The following is a 16,283-nucleotide window of genomic DNA, read 5'->3' as shown; positions in this document are numbered from 1 at the left end:
TAAATCTACACATAACTCATAATGGACAAAGCAAAAACAGGTTTTTAGAAATGTTTGTCAGGATGGATGGGGAGCATCGCTGCACAGCATTGCCATCTTTGAATGCATCAACTTAATCTTTAGGGACTATTGTGATGAGCCCAAAAACCACATTTGGAGCGAATCTGACTTTTACTCCACCAGAAAATAGAAATACTTTTTTTTTTTAAATTAAGCATTAGGTGTTACATTGGCAAAAAAGTGAATTTTGATAGTTTCCTTGTTTTTTTAAGATATCAATGCTACACTTCATGGTAATGTCTGAAATCAGATTTTTGATTTATCAATACCTAATTTGTTGTTACTTAGGCTAATGGTTAATTATACGTTTTTCAAACTTTTTCCAAGATGGAGGAAAATCTTTCCTGACAAACCTTATGGGGAAATTATTTGGCAAATTTGTTCCGCATGAGGAAAGACACCGAAATACGAAAGTTTCAAGTTGAGGGTTTAAGCAAGTCTGCCTATAAACAGCGCCACCTATAGCAGTGGCATTATTTTTTACCAAAGTTACTCATGTCCTGTAGTTAGTTTTTTTTTAAATTACCAATCTATGCTTGAGTTATTTTACTATGTCAACAACAACAAAACGGTTTCACAGCTTTGTTGTGAACCCCAAAAGGTCATAAATTATACATTATTTCAAGATTAAATAGGTTTTGGTTGCCCAAACAGAAAAGCCAGAGTGGATAAATACATCAACTATTAGATCGGGAAGGGTCAACAACATTGAGACCTCAGAATGTAGGACAAATCGTAACGTTATTGTAACAGAATAGCACTTCGCTGTGGGCTACAAAGGACAAACTCTGAAGCCGCCCAAGCCTGGTCAGTTATAACTATACTCTATTTTCAGAAACTTTGTTTTTCTTATGAATTAAGCGCATGAGAAGGCTACTAAATAAGCGCAAGAGGCTACTGCAAACAATGGTCAATGCCCAAATAAGGCAAAAGAAGCAAGCAGACAGTAGGCTAGGTTACAAAAGGACATGTCAGTTTCGAAGTTTGACTTACCTAATGGAAGTTCTGGATATTTGATAGTTTATTATGGAAATGCACAATTAAATACCGAATATGATAGTCCACCAACAGAATGTGAGTTTTGAAGTAACAAAATAAGCAGTTCGTCTTCCATCAAAGCTTTATATTTCCTGGTTTCTGCAGGTATGGGCGTGGCGTTGAAACTGAAGGTGAGTCGCACACGCTGCCGTAAACTACCACATGAGCGTAGGTGGGTGAGTTCAGGGGTGTAATCCTTTCACCGAACGAAAACTAGCGTTTCTATTTAACAGATTCAGGTAGGTCCCGCCCTGTTTGCTGAACATGACCAATATAAACGCTTGTTTTTGTGTTTGGAGTAAAGATTTCACCCTAGTTTCGACTAAGGGCATGAGTCACACCACAAATGTTTACTTATGGCCCGCTTTCCGTTTGATGTCCACTCTCCAGTGAATTGTACAGAAACTGAATGTCAGCTCATAAATATTTGTGAGGTGGGGGAAAGCCTATTCGCTCATCTCTACTACTCACTCCTTTGAATTCAAAGTAATCCACACTTAAACTGTATGAATCATACCTGGGAAGTGGAACATGAAAGGAAACATCCTCTACAACCAATTATACTTAACCATGAGCACACTCCAAGCCATACCTTTTATCAATAGGCTACAATATGAATACCTGCCTAGTTGGTTTGACTTGTCATGTAAGAGGAGGACCCTGTGGCATATCCAATGTCTATCAGACAGAAGACCTATGTATGGCTTAAATAGCACCCAGTTCAGTGTGCTAAATGAGCATGACAATTGTTATAAGGGCTTCAATTGAATCACATCCTGAGCTGGATGTGTTAGGACTTGTACAATTATTTTGTTACTCGAGTCATTGACTTGGGTTGTTGAGAATCAAGTAATTCACAGGTAAGTTGAATCAATGCATACAGCACGCTCTGTACCCAAGATGTCAGCTTTTGTTTTTTTGCATATTAAAATCACGCATGCAGGGTTGTAATGCACCCATTATTTTAGAGGGGGCACAAAGTATGTAAGGATGAAACAGCTTTTTCCTGCAATCTAGAGCCATAATCATTGTGCCTACTGTAATTCTATATACAAAAAAAGTTTATATTTTTCTGCATATGTTATCTAAGCATACCTCTTTACCTGTTAAATTGACATTTTGTTAAGGGTGTCATTCTGACTTTTGTAAATCACACATCTCAATATACTGTACTACAATGGTGTGTATTCAAGGATGCTAAGAGAAGCCAGGCTTCCCCAAACAATTTACCAGGAAAAAAATATACAATTTTACCTCTTTTAGCAAGAGGCTGAATGTATCTCACCGGAGAAAGCATCCAAGCGAACAAAACAGCACCCCTAAAACAGCACCCGTCTGTCTCCAATATGTGTAGTCCATCTATTTGATGCTGTCTGGACAAAAATATTATTATATTGTTGCCGCCCGTAGCATTGAATGTAAGGGAAGCCAGTGAGCATTTGGCCTCCCTTGATAATAAATAATTATACAATAATAGCCAATCAGTGTTGAGCTAAACTGAGTGATCAACTGTGAAAAGTGTCAAAAAAGTTTTGATTTGGCTTCACATCAAGCCAATCTTCAAATAGTTGAATTGTTGCATCTTATTGTGTTGTTGTCCTCCGGTGGCTAGCTAGCTAAAATGAGCCCTTTCCTAAATTAGCAATGGGTGGAAATGGGGATTTGGACTTTTACTTAATTCTCCATACTGGCCAAAGATTATAACGGTGATTCTGATCCAACCATATTCATACATTGTGCCTCTGACCTGAAAGGATGGAAGTTCAAAATGTAGCTAGATGTAGTAGGCTAATGTTAACTAGCTGGCTAATCGTTGCCCATGAAAGGAAGTTAGGCTAGCGAGCAAGCATTTTAGCCAGGTAGCCTAGGACAACAAAAACTAAAAGCTTGTACTGTATGACAGAGTCATAGACCGTTTCGGCAACATGACAGAGAGGAGGATGGCATTGGTGTTTCTCGACGAGTAGGGTGAGTGTTTTTTCTACTTTTTCTACATGTGTTTTCTACTTACACGCACATGAATCAGTACCATGGACAGCCACACGATATTTAGCATACATTAATTGGACTAAATAGTTTTTGGAATATTTTGTCCCTGTATTAGAGTAAGCATAGGTGATTTGATGATGTTGAAATGGTGCTGGAATAGTGGAGGCAGCTTCTTTTTATTGGTTTCCTGCGTTAACTCTCCGGTGTTCTAAATCAATAGTTGTTTTGTAGTCCAAATATGTTGTAAATATTAACTTGATTGACCATGCTGTAGGTCATGTAACTGTTTCTTAATTGCAATATGCTTTGTAGACTCCACCGGACAATGTTGCTCTGCAGTTCTGTGATTAAACAAAGGTGTGGTTAAATTTATTCTGACACCATCTTATTGTCTCGACCTTAGGCATGCCTATATATATATATATTATATATATAGTGGCAAGGCATATGAACTAACATTATAGAGCAAACAATGCAATTATCACAACACATACAGTTGAAGTCGGAAGTTTACATACCTTAGCCAAGTACATTTAAACTCAGTTTTTCACCATTTCTGACGTTTAATCCTAGTAAAAATTCCCTGTCTTAAGTCAGTTAGGATCACCACTTTATTTTAAGAATGTGAAATGTCAGAAAAATAGTAGTGATTTATTTCTGCTTTTATTTTTTTCATCACATTCCCAGTGGGTCAGAAGTTTACATACATTCAATTAGTATTTGGTAGCATTGCCTTTAAATAGGTTAACTTGGGTCAAATGTTTTGGGTAGTCTTCCACAAGCTTCCCACAATAAGTTGGGTGAATTTTGGCCCATTCCTCTTGACAGAACTGGTGGTGTAACTGAGTCAGGTTTGTAGGCCTCCTTGCTCACACACACTTTTTCAGTTCTGCCCACAAATTTCTATAGGATTGAGGTCAGCGCTTTGTGATGGCCACTCCAATACCTTGACTTTGTTGTCCTTAAGTCATTTTGCCACAACTTTGGAAGTATGCATGGGGTCATTGTCCATTTGGAAGACCCATTTACGACCAAGCTTTAACTTCCTGACTGATGTCTTGAGATGTTGCTTCAATATATCCACATAATTTTCAGCAAGGAAGAAGCAGTGGCTTCTTCATTGCTGAGCGGCCTTTCAGGTTATGTCGATATAGGACTTGTTTTACTGTGGATATAGATACTTTTGTACCTGTTTCCTCCAGCATCTTCACAAGGTCCTTTGCTGTTGTTCTGGGATTGATTTGTACTTTTCACACAAATGTACGTTCATCTCTAGGAGACAGAACATGTCTCCTTCCTGAGTGGTATGATGGCTGCGTGGTCCCATGGTGTTTATACTTGAGTACTACTGTTTGTACAGATGAACGTGGTACTTTTAGGCGTTTAGAAATTGCTCCCAAGGATGATCTAGACTTGTGGAGGTCTACAATTTTTTTTCTGAGGTCTTGGCTGATTTCTTTTGATTTTCCCATGACATCAAGCAAAGAGGCACTGAGTTTGAAGGTAGGCCTTGATATACATCCACAGGTACACCTCCAATTGACTCAAAGGATGTCAATCAGCCTATCGGAAACTTCTAAAACCATGACTAAAAGAGCTTGGAAAATTCCAGAAAATTAAAGGCAGTCAACTTAGTGTATGTAAACTTCTGACCCACTGGAATTGTGATACAGTGAATTGTAAGTGAAACAATGTCTGTAAACAATCGTTGGAAAAATTACTTGTGTCATGCACAAGTAGATGTCCTAACAGACTTGCCAAAACCAGTTTGTTTACAAGAAATTTGTGAAAGGTTGAAAAGCGAGTTTTAATGACTCCAACCTAAGTGTATGTAAACTTCCGACTTGTAAACTTCCGTAATATGGCTTTTTTCTTGGCTTGGCTTCCCCGTTGTTTTTACTCACGCACCACTACTACTGCACTAACATATTTAGGATACAACATCCAAATTGCAACAGTCCATGGGATCATAATACAGACATATATCATAGCATCTTATTTACTACCAAACCACAAAATACTGCACAAATTTCTATCAATAATTATGATAAAACATGGCCTTAAATATACTGTAGTTTAGTAATTAATTTAAAATGTAAAAACAGGAGAAATCGAGGGGGCATGTACCCTTGTGCCCCCCTTTGGGCATGACCACCACTGCATGCATGGCTTGATTGTATTTAAACAGGGTACATTGACAGCACTATGTCCAACAATATCCATAGGAGAGTAATAGAGAGATTACCTGATGTGTAGGTTTAGTGGGCTCCAAACTGTGATCCACCTAAAACCTTTTGAATTTGCCTATACATCTCCAGATAATCAAAACAATGTCTTAAGCCGTGACCCAGGAGGACTTGGGTGTGAATCACCAGGGGTCCTGACCACTGTGGCCCATCTCACTCACCAGTTGGAAAATACTACCCTATGGGTGATATTGCACAACACTCAATTGACTTCCACCAACAGTTTTCCAATCAAAGATTTATGATTATTTCAAATAAGTAATCAGATTGAGGCTGTAAACAGTTGATCAATTTACTGCAAAAGCAGTTGTCTTTTAAAAACTCAGTTACTCTCCATGTTCAGTTTTTACTGAAAAAGCCTCTTCTATATGGAATTTTGATAGCATTTGCATTTACTCATAACGATCCTGGAAGATGAAAGAAAGATTAGTCATTCTATTCACATTATGCCATATATGGATCATTTATGGAAATGATTACGCTGCCCTCTTAGGGCTGAAGAGTTGAGATGAAAACATAACGTTATTGCATAAAATCTGATTTTATTTTGGCAGCATCCAGACAGACAGTCCAATTCAGATTCTTGCCCAATAACTGGTCTTTTCATCAATCAGATTAGGTCTTTTGCCAATAATTTAGCATCAGAAACAAAATTAAGCTTCCTGTATAAACTGAGCCAATTAGTATTTTCTATAAATATAACATACATTAGGCCAACTGTACATTTAATTATCTTAAATACATAATTTCACAAAGAAAATGTATAATCACGACTGATCATTAATAGGACAACAGCTACATGAAATACATAATGAAATGTGTGATCATGAAAGGAAGACAATTGATATGGCATATTCACAAATCGTTAGCTACATGACATACGCCTTGGATGGTATTCCTTCACCATGGCATTGTTTTAAAATCTTGACCAAGTCATTGATTGGCAACTCCTGTATGTCCTCTACTTTGTGTTCCCTGGTGTCCAAGGTCTGCTGATTGTGAAGTGACTTGATGGGTTGATTTGAGGACTCAGAGGTATGTCATGTAAATGAAGCATTTGCCCAATGCAGTATTTTCTGGTCCTACTTTAGATTTATCTTCATTTCTGGAAGAAAAAAAGTGTCTCTGTGCATGTATATACTTTTTTAGTATGCTTCAAATAAAAACCTGATGAAATTTATCTTCCAGGGATCCAGCCTCAGAGAATTGAACTATTACTAGTGATGTCAATAGAAAATAATAAATCACATGGATGTGCATACAAATACAGATCTCTGTTAGAGAAGCAATGAATATAAGTGATTTTACTCATTCATTTTTTGAGCAATCACATCAGATATTGTTCAGAGCTGACATGATTGGTCAAACTACCAATTAGTGAAAGAAAGATTGGAATTGGGCTGCCTTTGTAACAGCCTTAGTCTCCATCTCAAAACCTTAGGGCTGTCTCTGATGTTACAGTAGCAGCAAAGTGTACTGTAGCAGGAGAAAGCAGCTTCATAGTGCAGGTCACAACATTAAAAGGCAATACAGTTTGTAGAGGAGTGCTGTCATGATAGCATTTGTTGTGCAGTTGATGCTTAGAGGTCATCGTCTATTTAGTGGTGCTGTTGGATGGGACTTGTCATCTTCTGCCACCAGTCTTCACTAGAATGCAGAAGTTGAGCATCAGTGATGTAACAGAGGAGCATTGTTGGTGATGACTTCATTGATTATTTGTTTGGTAGTGATTTAACACAGGATTGGTCAGAGAAGAACAAAAGTGATGCTGATGTCAGTGACAAAAATATATATTTTCAGGAATATGTTATCAATAAACGTCACAATACGGTGCAGAGCTTTCGATTTGGCTGCTGGGGGGCAAGGAGACCCCTAGCTTCGCTAAAAACCATTGACAACCATGTGCCGTTTAATTTATTTGGTTTTAGCTACCTATTAAACTACACATTTGTTATTCCAATTGAGAAGATTTATCTCTAACAGAGTTATACAGCAAGTCACTGCATGCTTTTCATGATCAGTAAACATCAATTGATCATGTATTGTCAGATAGCTAATCAAACAGCATGTAATTTAGCTTGCGTCAGATGAGATTTTTGGGAAGAACTTGACAAGGCATGCCGCAAAGTTGTTCAATGTACATGTAGCCAAATCAAAAATCCCGACCTATGGTTCGCAATGCTCCACTCTACCTGTATAGTCTGTTTGTTTCTGTTGTTGGTCTTGGCTAGCTTAATGTTCCGGTCGGTAGTAAGCTAGCACTCACTCAAGTGGCTGCTAGCATCGTCATGAAAAGGGGCATGAGGGAAGCCTTACAATATTACGTTTCTCCAAGTAGTGAGAACGCTAGGGAGCAGGCACAATTTTTAAAAGTAATCTTTATACATGTTGTATTTTTCTTAAATGTAGTTTTGTAATTGACTAAAGCAGACAAGAAAATTTTGTTTTTGCTGTGAGCCAATGCGATAACCTAGGTAACCACAGGTCATTTTCCCCCACAGGTGGGCAAGGTCACGACGTAGTATCTAATACCGACTGGGCCCCATGAGTGACTTCACAAAGGGCATGGAATATTTATGATATCAGAGATAAAACAAGCGGTGGTTATAGAGAATGGAAAAATATATATTCTATTAAGCAATTTCTGACTTCTAACTAAATACATATTGTATCTTGTACACCCACCAAGTAGACATCATGTACAGAGTCTGGGCTGCCCTGGGTAGGGGGAAAGGGGACAGTGTCATCCAGGGCCACGGTCATACAAGAGGCACTGGGAAGAGAAACAACAACTCCATCACGGTCTTACAGAACAAACAGTTGATTCCAGCAAGGGATGAGCCTTGAAAGGTACTGTGTATGGGTGCTAAGGTGGTTAAGGAAGGGATGAGGTGTATATGAAGTGGGGCAGTGTACAATCAGGGTGTTGAAGTATAAACATTGTATGAACAGTTGACACTGTACCTATTCTCCAGGTGCTCCTCAAGGTCTTTCTTGATAGTCTGAAGAGCGGAGGAGGAGAAGGAAACAGCCTGCTTTATACTTTTAGGGAGCGTGACTAGGTCAGGGTGCTTGGAGGAACTTACTGTTGAACAAAACAGAGAAATTAAAAAAAGCATAAAGAACAGATAAATCAGAGATTGCATCAGAGATTGCGTGAGAAGTGTGTTTGTGTACAGGCCCAATAGAATGTGTAGTTTATAAAGGGTGACTACATGGTCTGTCTAGGCACTCCATGCTTTGGGCCTTCCTCTCATCCTTCTCCTCCTTCTCCTCCTTTTGGGGGGACAGCACCTCTTGGGAGGCTGACCTCATCGCATGGATGGAGCTCCTCTTCCTCTTAGAGGATGCTCCTCTTAGAGCTGAGGGAAAGGGAGCATTAGTGAAATGACTAAGCAAATTAATGAGAAAATATGATATAAAGGACATGAGGCAACCAGTTGAGTGTGTGTGTGTGTGTGTGTGAGTCAGTCACTTACGATGGATCTTTTTGAATACGGTGCCACCCATGAAATTAAGAAATCTGTCTGCATAGAAACCGGGCCTGTGAACTGACACGGTGTCCTGAAACACAAACAGGTGTCAGGCCACTATGACAAATGGAATATGAACACAATCACACATGCATACTAACCTACCCCATCGTGTACAATGGCCTTCCAGGAGTGCTCCATCTTCTTAATTAACCTTGAAAAGAAGCTCAGATGTAATGTGACATAGATGTGTTTTTCTTGATGGCAGTGCCAACAGTGGTTCCACGAAAAGCTCTTACCTGTAGGACTGTAGGATATCAATGATCCCCAAGAAGATCAGCAGCTTCTCATCTTTGTGTTTTGCTGGAATTCCACCCATTCTGATAATTTCAAAAACACATTTATGTTATGCAGTGTATGACTGAATCATGGTGTGAATCATGCAATGTACTAACGTTTACAATGACTCATTGTGTATTCAGTGATATGTTATTGGTTAAAGGGCCTTAAGGTGAATCTTCGCTCACGTGTTATCGTCTGCCACTGGCTCTGCAACCTTGCCATCCCCTTCCCCTTGGATGGACTCCAGGGCGGTGGAGTAGAGGACCCTCTGGCTGTTGAGGCGCTTACTGTCCCCCCTGGCCCCCCTTTCCAGACTCTTGTCCAGAACATGCACCCCTAGCAGGAGACTGTAGTCCATGATCTTAAAGCTCTCCAGGACCTGACCGAGACATAACCACACACATGAATATGTCAGGAACATAAAAGGGCCGCAACATGCTTCTGGTCAAGGACTCCTGGTCCTACATGTGAACAAAGCACAAACATGACCACATTTTGTTCCCACTTAATAAACAATCCTCTTAATTGGCATCTCCACGTGACCTTTGAAAACCACCCATGCTGAAAGCTGTAAAAGGAAGAGCTGGATTATCAAACCAAACATACTCAAACCTCCAGTCTTCTGACCAAACACTGATGTGAAGCTGTAACTCCTCTAAACAAAGGCCTTTTCAGTGCCTGGGTTACCGAACACATTTACTGTAGGCTTATACGGTGTTGCTGCCTACATATCACATTGGGTTGGGTGACTGTTATTCTGCCGCAGTCCAGTCCCTAAGCCTTGTAATGAGTCAGGTGTTCTGCTCTGGGCTGTTCTTGAAAGTAATCCCTGTTGAGGGGTCTACTGTGCTTTCCCAGTAATCAAACATACAGTACTAATGAGATCATTCAGAAGAGCTTAAGGTGGAGGAGAGGCCTTCATCCTTTCATAATATTAATCGACAATGGGGGTTCAAAGTTCAGTGACATCAACGATATAGCCAACCAAATGCTACTGAAGGAACTACTATTTTCCTGTCACACCAATTTGACTAGCCTTCCTGTTTTGAATATGCAATACCAATATGTAAGTGAATCTACTGTGAGTGGCCTCACCCTGCAATCCCTCTGCAGAGTCTTCATCAAGGCACTGTACGTGTCGCCATCAAAGTGCAGGCCCTCGAGCATCTCCTGGAAGTCCAGGTCCTTGAAAGTGGGCGAGGACTTGGCGCGCTCCTTGCGCGAGGCGTGTCTTTTGTAGGTGGAGCCTTTCAGGTCATATTTGTAGTGCATCTTAAGGGCCCTGGGCAACACGTTGTTCATCACCACCAGACGGATGTTGACCCCGGCACACTGGATGCAGTAAAGGCCATAGAACTTAGGTAGCAGTGTCCTCGGGTTCTGATTCAGATTCTGACAGAGGGAAAAACAGATAAACGGTCATATTTGAGAATATGATCAAGTGTGTTACTAACACTTAAATAAAAGAGACTTTCTGGAAGATTTGCATAATCTTTAGCAAGTAGTTCTGAAAGTAATGCTCACGAGCAAAAACAGGTCTCCGAAAATTGCGTACTACGTCATATACAGTGCCTTCAGAAAGTATTCAGACCCCTTTACTTTTTCCACATTGTTACAGCCTTATTCTAAAATGAATTAAATAAAAAAACATCAGCAATCTACACACAATACTCCATAATGACAAAGCGAAAACAGTTTAGAAATTCTTTGCATATGTATAAATACCTTATTTACATAAGTATTCAGACCCTTTACTATGAGACTGCAAATTGAGCTCAGGTGAATCCTGTTTCCATTGATCATCCTTTAAAAGTTTCTACAGCTTAGAGTCCACCTGTGATAAATTCAATTGATTGGACATGATTTGGAAAGGCACACACCTGTCTATATAAGGTCCCACAGTTGACAGTGTCTAAGCAAAAACCAAGTCATGAGGTCGAAGGAATTGTCCTTAGAGCTCCGAGGCAGGATTGTGTTGAGGCATAGATCTGGGGAAGGGTACCAAAAAATGTATACAGCATTGTAGGTCCCCAAGAACACAGCCTATTTAATCACTCAATGGAAGACGTTTGGAACCACCAAGACTCTTCCTAGAGCGGGCTGTCGGCCAAACTGAGCAATCAGGGGAGAAGGGCCTCGGTCAGGGAGGTGACCAAGATCCCGATGGTCACTCTGACAGAGTTCCTCTGTGGAGATGGGAGAACCAGAAGGACAACCATCTCTGCAGCACTCCACCAATTAGGCCTTTATGGTAGAGTGGCCAGACGGAAGCCACTCCTCAATAAAAGGCAGGGGAGTCAGTCAATTTGGAGTTTGCCAAAAGGCACCTGAGGAATCTCAGACCATGAGAAACAAGATTCTCTGGTCTGATGTAACCAAGATTGAACTTTGTGGCCTGAATGCAAAGCATTTTTCAGCAGCAAAGACTGGGAGACTAGTCAGGATTGAAGCAAAGATGAACAGAGCAAACTAGAGATCCTTATTGAAAACCTGCTCCAGAGCGCTCAGGACCTCAGAATGGGGCGATGGTTCACCTTCCAACAGGACAACGACCCTAAGTACACAGCAAAAACAATGCAGGATTGGCTTAGGGACAAGTTTCAATGTCCTTGAGTGGCCCAGCCAGAGCCCGGACTTGAACCCGATCGAACATCTCGGGAGAGACCTGAAAATAGTTGCTGCACAACGTTCCCCATCCAACCAACCAGAGCTTGAGGGGGATCTGCAGAGAAGGGAGAAACTCCCCAAATACAGGTGTGCCAAGCCTGTTGCGTCATACCCAAGAAGACTCAAGGCTGTAATCACTGCCAAAAATGTTTCAAAGTACTGAGTAAAGGGTCTAAATACTTATGTAAATGTGAACTGTTTATTTTAATAAATTAGCAAAAAATTCAAACCTGTTTTTGCTTTGTCATTATGGGGTATTGTGTAGATGTTTTTTTATTTAATTCATTTTAGATTAAGGCTGTAACCTAACAAAATGTGGAAAAGGGGTCTGAATACTTTCTGAAGGCACTATGTGCAGTACGCCACTGCTCTTTCTATTTGCTGTGTCACTAAGCCATTGAGCCTGCCCTGCAACCTCATTGGATAACACTCGGCAGGCCTGAGCCAGCCTCCTTTCACTGTGCGACTGCTCGATGTGCATCTTGCTAGCTGTCACTCAAAGGTCGAGGGGCTGAAGCTCATTGGCTGGAAATCGAATTGCTAAGGAGCTGGCCCATGTGGGCCAAACTTGCAGTACTCAAAATAGCACCAAACAACTTCCAGAAAACAGTTGCTTTCAAACTAGGGATTTCATGGCTAATTGAAGTAAGACAGTAATTCTCATATTATGCATGCATGAACTACAAATTGCCCAAAGAGGGAAGTTTAAAAAAAGATGTTCGGGAATGTCTCTTTAAATAATACTTTACAATCTATGAATTGGAATTTTCTGAAAGTACTAGAGATAAGACTTGCCCCATTTATGGAGCCAGGAATGGTGTTTGTGTAAAGGGAGAGGCTCACCATGTAGTAACCAGGAAGGAGTTTCTGCAGGAATTCAGCTTCTTTATGCTGCACAGTCTTAATGATGAACTCATCGTCGCTGGTCAGGTAGAACCAGGAACTGCTGGCCCCGGGGTTGGACAGCTCAAGCAGAGGTTCGTTACAGATGGAGTACTGGAATTCATACAGGATGAGCTATTATCACGCATTCATATAGACAGGAATGCAACAAGGATGTATCAAACAAACAAAACTAAATTGTGCTCTTATTGATACATAATGGACAACAGGGTGAATTACTACATGATTGTATACTGCATTATCAGTGAAGAACATGGTATGTAGGAGTGTTTTCTGTGAAGGGCTTTCCACACTAACCAGGTAGTCATCTGCTTTGATGCCAAAGAGCTCTCGGAAGTAGCGGAAGGCGAGAGGGGCATAGGTTTTGAGACGGAAGTCTGGGAAGTGGTGCGCTGGTGTCATGTTGCTTCCCTCACTGACGACACAAACAGATTAGTGTTAGTACAACACCTATATACAAACACTCATTTAGGACTGAAAATATGTATATTTGCAACAGAGAATATTGACTGAGTGATGCAAGGAAGCTATTGAAGTGTACACTAAGCATCAGTTGGGTGATACGCAGTGCCTAACAGATGCCACAACAGATGTGCGTCTTTCAGTGACGCTTAGAGGGTCACGCTAAATGTTGTAGTTAACACTTGTAGTGAAAGGGACTTCTGTGTCAATGGGAAAATTTGACCAATGCGGTTTAGATATGCATCTTTTACAGGGTTTGTGCTGTATTAGTGTCACTAACTAGTGATGTGTAGAACCCTGCTGAGTGATGCCAGTGCTGTGTACTATACCTGGGTAGGAAGACACTCTCCACCATGTAGAAGTCCTGCATGAGTACATCTCTGTCAGGCTTGGATGTCAGGTTCCCCACTGCGTACCCAATGCCCAGCTGGATGGCTCCTTTCAGGGCAGCCGCTGTGGGCTGGGACCACACAGACATGTTCTCACAGGGTACCAGTGAAAACTCCAATGTGCAGAGGTAATGGAGGTAGATACAGTACATATAAACCAGGATAGATAATAAGCAGCAGAGTGTGTGATGAGTCAAAAGAGTTGGTGCAATGGAAGGGGGAGTTAATGTAGATAGTCCAGGTAACTATTTGGTTAACTATGTAGCAGTCTTATGGCTAGAAGCTGTTCAGGGTTCTGTTGGTTCTAGAGCGGCGGATAACATGATTACATTGAGTCACACAAGGCACGCAGACTGCCCTGAAGATTGTTTCTGCCTTTCCATCAGTTCAGGATCACCAACTCAGTGGCCTTGTGGTTAGAAGTATGATCCCTGGCAGAGTCATACCAAAGACTGTAAAAATGGGACCTGTTGCATATCGGCTTGGCACGCCGCGTTAGGGGGATGGAGTCGAGGTAAGGCCCTGCGATAGATTAGCGTACTGTCCAGGGGGTGTACTTGTACTTCAAGTTGCTTCACGCCACAAAGGTGTTTGGCTACCTACATTGGTATAGGATGGAAAAGCCCAAATCAGTTAAAGCTGAAGGTGATCCCAACATATCAGATGTACAGAAATATGATGTTTCCTCTGGAACCTTACACATTATAACCCAACTTCCAATCTCAGGGTGGACACTAACCACAAGGCCATGGAGTTGTTAATCCTGATCTGATGGAAATTCAAAAAAAATCCTCACAGTGGATGATCTACCTAGTCACGTCATCGGCTGCTCTGGATCCAACAGGACCCTGGACAGCATCTAGCCATACGATTGCTAAATAGTCCAGGTAGCTATTTAGATAACTATCTGCATTGACCCCCCCATTGCGCCAACTCTGACTCATCACATACACTGCTGCTTATCATCTATCCTGTTTCCTAGCCACTTTATCCCTACCCTTGTACTATACATATCTACCTCTGCAGATCGACTTGGTACTGGTACCCTGTCTATATAACAAAGTTATAGTTACTCATTGTCCATTTATTCCTCGTTATTAACTTTAATATTATTTTTCTCTGCATTGTTGGGAAGGGCCCGAAGTAAGCATTTCACAGTTAATCGACACGCTGTTTACAAAGCACGTGACAAATAACATTTGATTTCATCAGCAAGCACAAACAGAGCACCGTTATAACACTCCACCAACTCTAGTCTCGTGAGGACAAAGAATTGACCAATATTTCAGAGGAATAGCAGTTATTCTTCTTGGAGCTCAGTTCACCAATAGGACCATGTTCATTCTCAGAAGGACTTTATACAGGATTTGTACATGTGCTATGCAGTATAAATTAACTATCGAAGTCCAAAGACTCCATACCTTTTTGTAATCTTTTGACCCACTGGTTGCTCCACTTTCAGTGGTTGTTGTTGCCATCTTTTGGATAGAAAGAACATAAATTAATTCACAAGCAAGTTCAAGTATACACCTTTCACCCTCTAACATGATGTACTAATAGATGTATTATAATCATGGTTCTGGTATATCATTATTAACCATCAATCAAATGTATGATAAAAATCTAATTATTTTATTAAGAAGTTGTCAAATTGCTTTCCAGATATCCAGACTAAAATTCTAAAAGCGCAAGCAATGCTACCTAAGAGGCAATTGCACAGTGGCTAGGAACAACTCCCTAGGCAATCATTCTGGTTATTTTGTTAAGCATAAAAACGAGAAACAGGAGAGTTCCTATTCCATGACACAATAAAATTGTGTGATATGAGGGTTGCATCTACAGCAAATATTTTGCAATTACTGCATATCCCAGTTACACACTTCCTAGATGAGATAGTCAAGTCCAGAACATTCTGAGCACTTTATACCAACATACAGATGTTTGTATCTACTATCCCACTCGCCATGAAGTTTCTTCTAAACACCATCGACAAAATGAAGGTTTCTGCAATCAGTTTGCTGAAAATACATTGTACAAATATAAACAACCGAAGTCAAGCGTATTCAGGTGACCGAAAATCTGAAATATCTCCTAACGCCAACATAAATAGTCACAAGAGGTACATCAGAACTAAATCCATCTGAGGCTTCACTGTGAGAATATTATTCAGCTCTGAAAAAGGATTCTTCCATAACAAACCATCTTCCATTCCAAGCCACACAGTATACTCCAAACTCTTCTGCGTATGTTCCATAGTTTCTGATAGTGTCCAATACCTATGGCATCTTGTAGTCTAGAATGAGAGAGAGACATACGCACCTCTCTGGGTAGTGCTGTGCTGTGAGGAACTGTGGGGCAGAAAGGGTCTATAATTCTACTCTGCTGACTGGACCCCTCAACACAACCCTTGATCCCAATTAAGGAGGATTGAAAAACCAGTGGAGGCTAAATCTCCCCCAGGAACATTCCAATAAGTCTGAAATTCATGATTTAAAGTCTCTGCCTATATGTTGACAACTATAACCTTAAAATCATGATTAGGCCCATATAACAATGGGTCTCATGTCCACTTCACTAAGCAACTTTACCTCTGGAGCTACTTGTTGTTTTGGTTCTTTGGGCAGAGGTAACCTAATTGAAAGCTTTGAATTTCAGAGTTCTTGGAATGTCCCTGGGGGAGATTTAGCTTCCACTGGGTTTTTTTTCAACCCTCC

At 40.7% G+C, this 16,283-nt stretch overlaps 1 protein-coding gene across 2 annotated transcripts; it reads right to left on the bottom strand.

Moving 5' to 3' along the window:
* Positions 1-5,855: 5,855 nt before the first annotated feature.
* On the bottom strand, positions 5,856-15,870 carry LOC115122265 (phosphatidylinositol 4-phosphate 5-kinase type-1 beta-like). Of its 2 annotated transcripts, XM_029651464.2 has the most exons (15): positions 15,769-15,870; positions 14,991-15,047; positions 14,016-14,168; positions 13,510-13,640; positions 13,016-13,133; positions 12,659-12,811; positions 10,244-10,540; positions 9,334-9,527; positions 9,106-9,186; positions 8,972-9,020; positions 8,813-8,897; positions 8,549-8,695; positions 8,298-8,418; positions 8,019-8,106; positions 5,856-6,975 (listed from the first exon to the last, which is right to left on the bottom strand). In XM_029651464.2, the coding sequence occupies exons 1-15, from the start codon at positions 15,769-15,771 to the stop codon at positions 6,958-6,960; spliced, it is 1,695 nt and encodes a 564-aa protein (XP_029507324.1). In that variant the 5' UTR covers positions 15,772-15,870; the 3' UTR covers positions 5,856-6,957. The 2 variants fall into 2 exon arrangements, with proteins under 2 accessions (XP_029507324.1, XP_029507355.1); XM_029651495.2 differs by lacking the exon at positions 14,016-14,168 and having other exon boundaries at positions 15,769-15,868.
* Between the last annotated feature and the right edge of the window lie 413 nt (positions 15,871-16,283).

Source organism: Oncorhynchus nerka, linkage group LG4 (genome assembly GCF_034236695.1).
Source record: "Oncorhynchus nerka isolate Pitt River linkage group LG4, Oner_Uvic_2.0, whole genome shotgun sequence".
Lineage (NCBI taxonomy): Eukaryota > Metazoa > Chordata > Actinopteri > Salmoniformes > Salmonidae > Oncorhynchus > Oncorhynchus nerka.
This window is presented reverse-complemented; position numbering and strand designations above follow the sequence as displayed.

Bases quoted from the DNA above. Each gene is read 5' to 3' on its own strand.
- LOC115122265 (XM_029651464.2), bottom strand. The intron at 8,696-8,812 runs GTAAGTGACTGA...CCTTTCCCTCAG, and splicing joins CGTATTCAAAAAGATCCATC to CTCTAAGAGGAGCATCCTCT. The intron at 8,419-8,548 runs GTAGTCACCCTT...TTTGTTCAACAG, and splicing joins GGAGTGCCTAGACAGACCAT to TAAGTTCCTCCAAGCACCCT.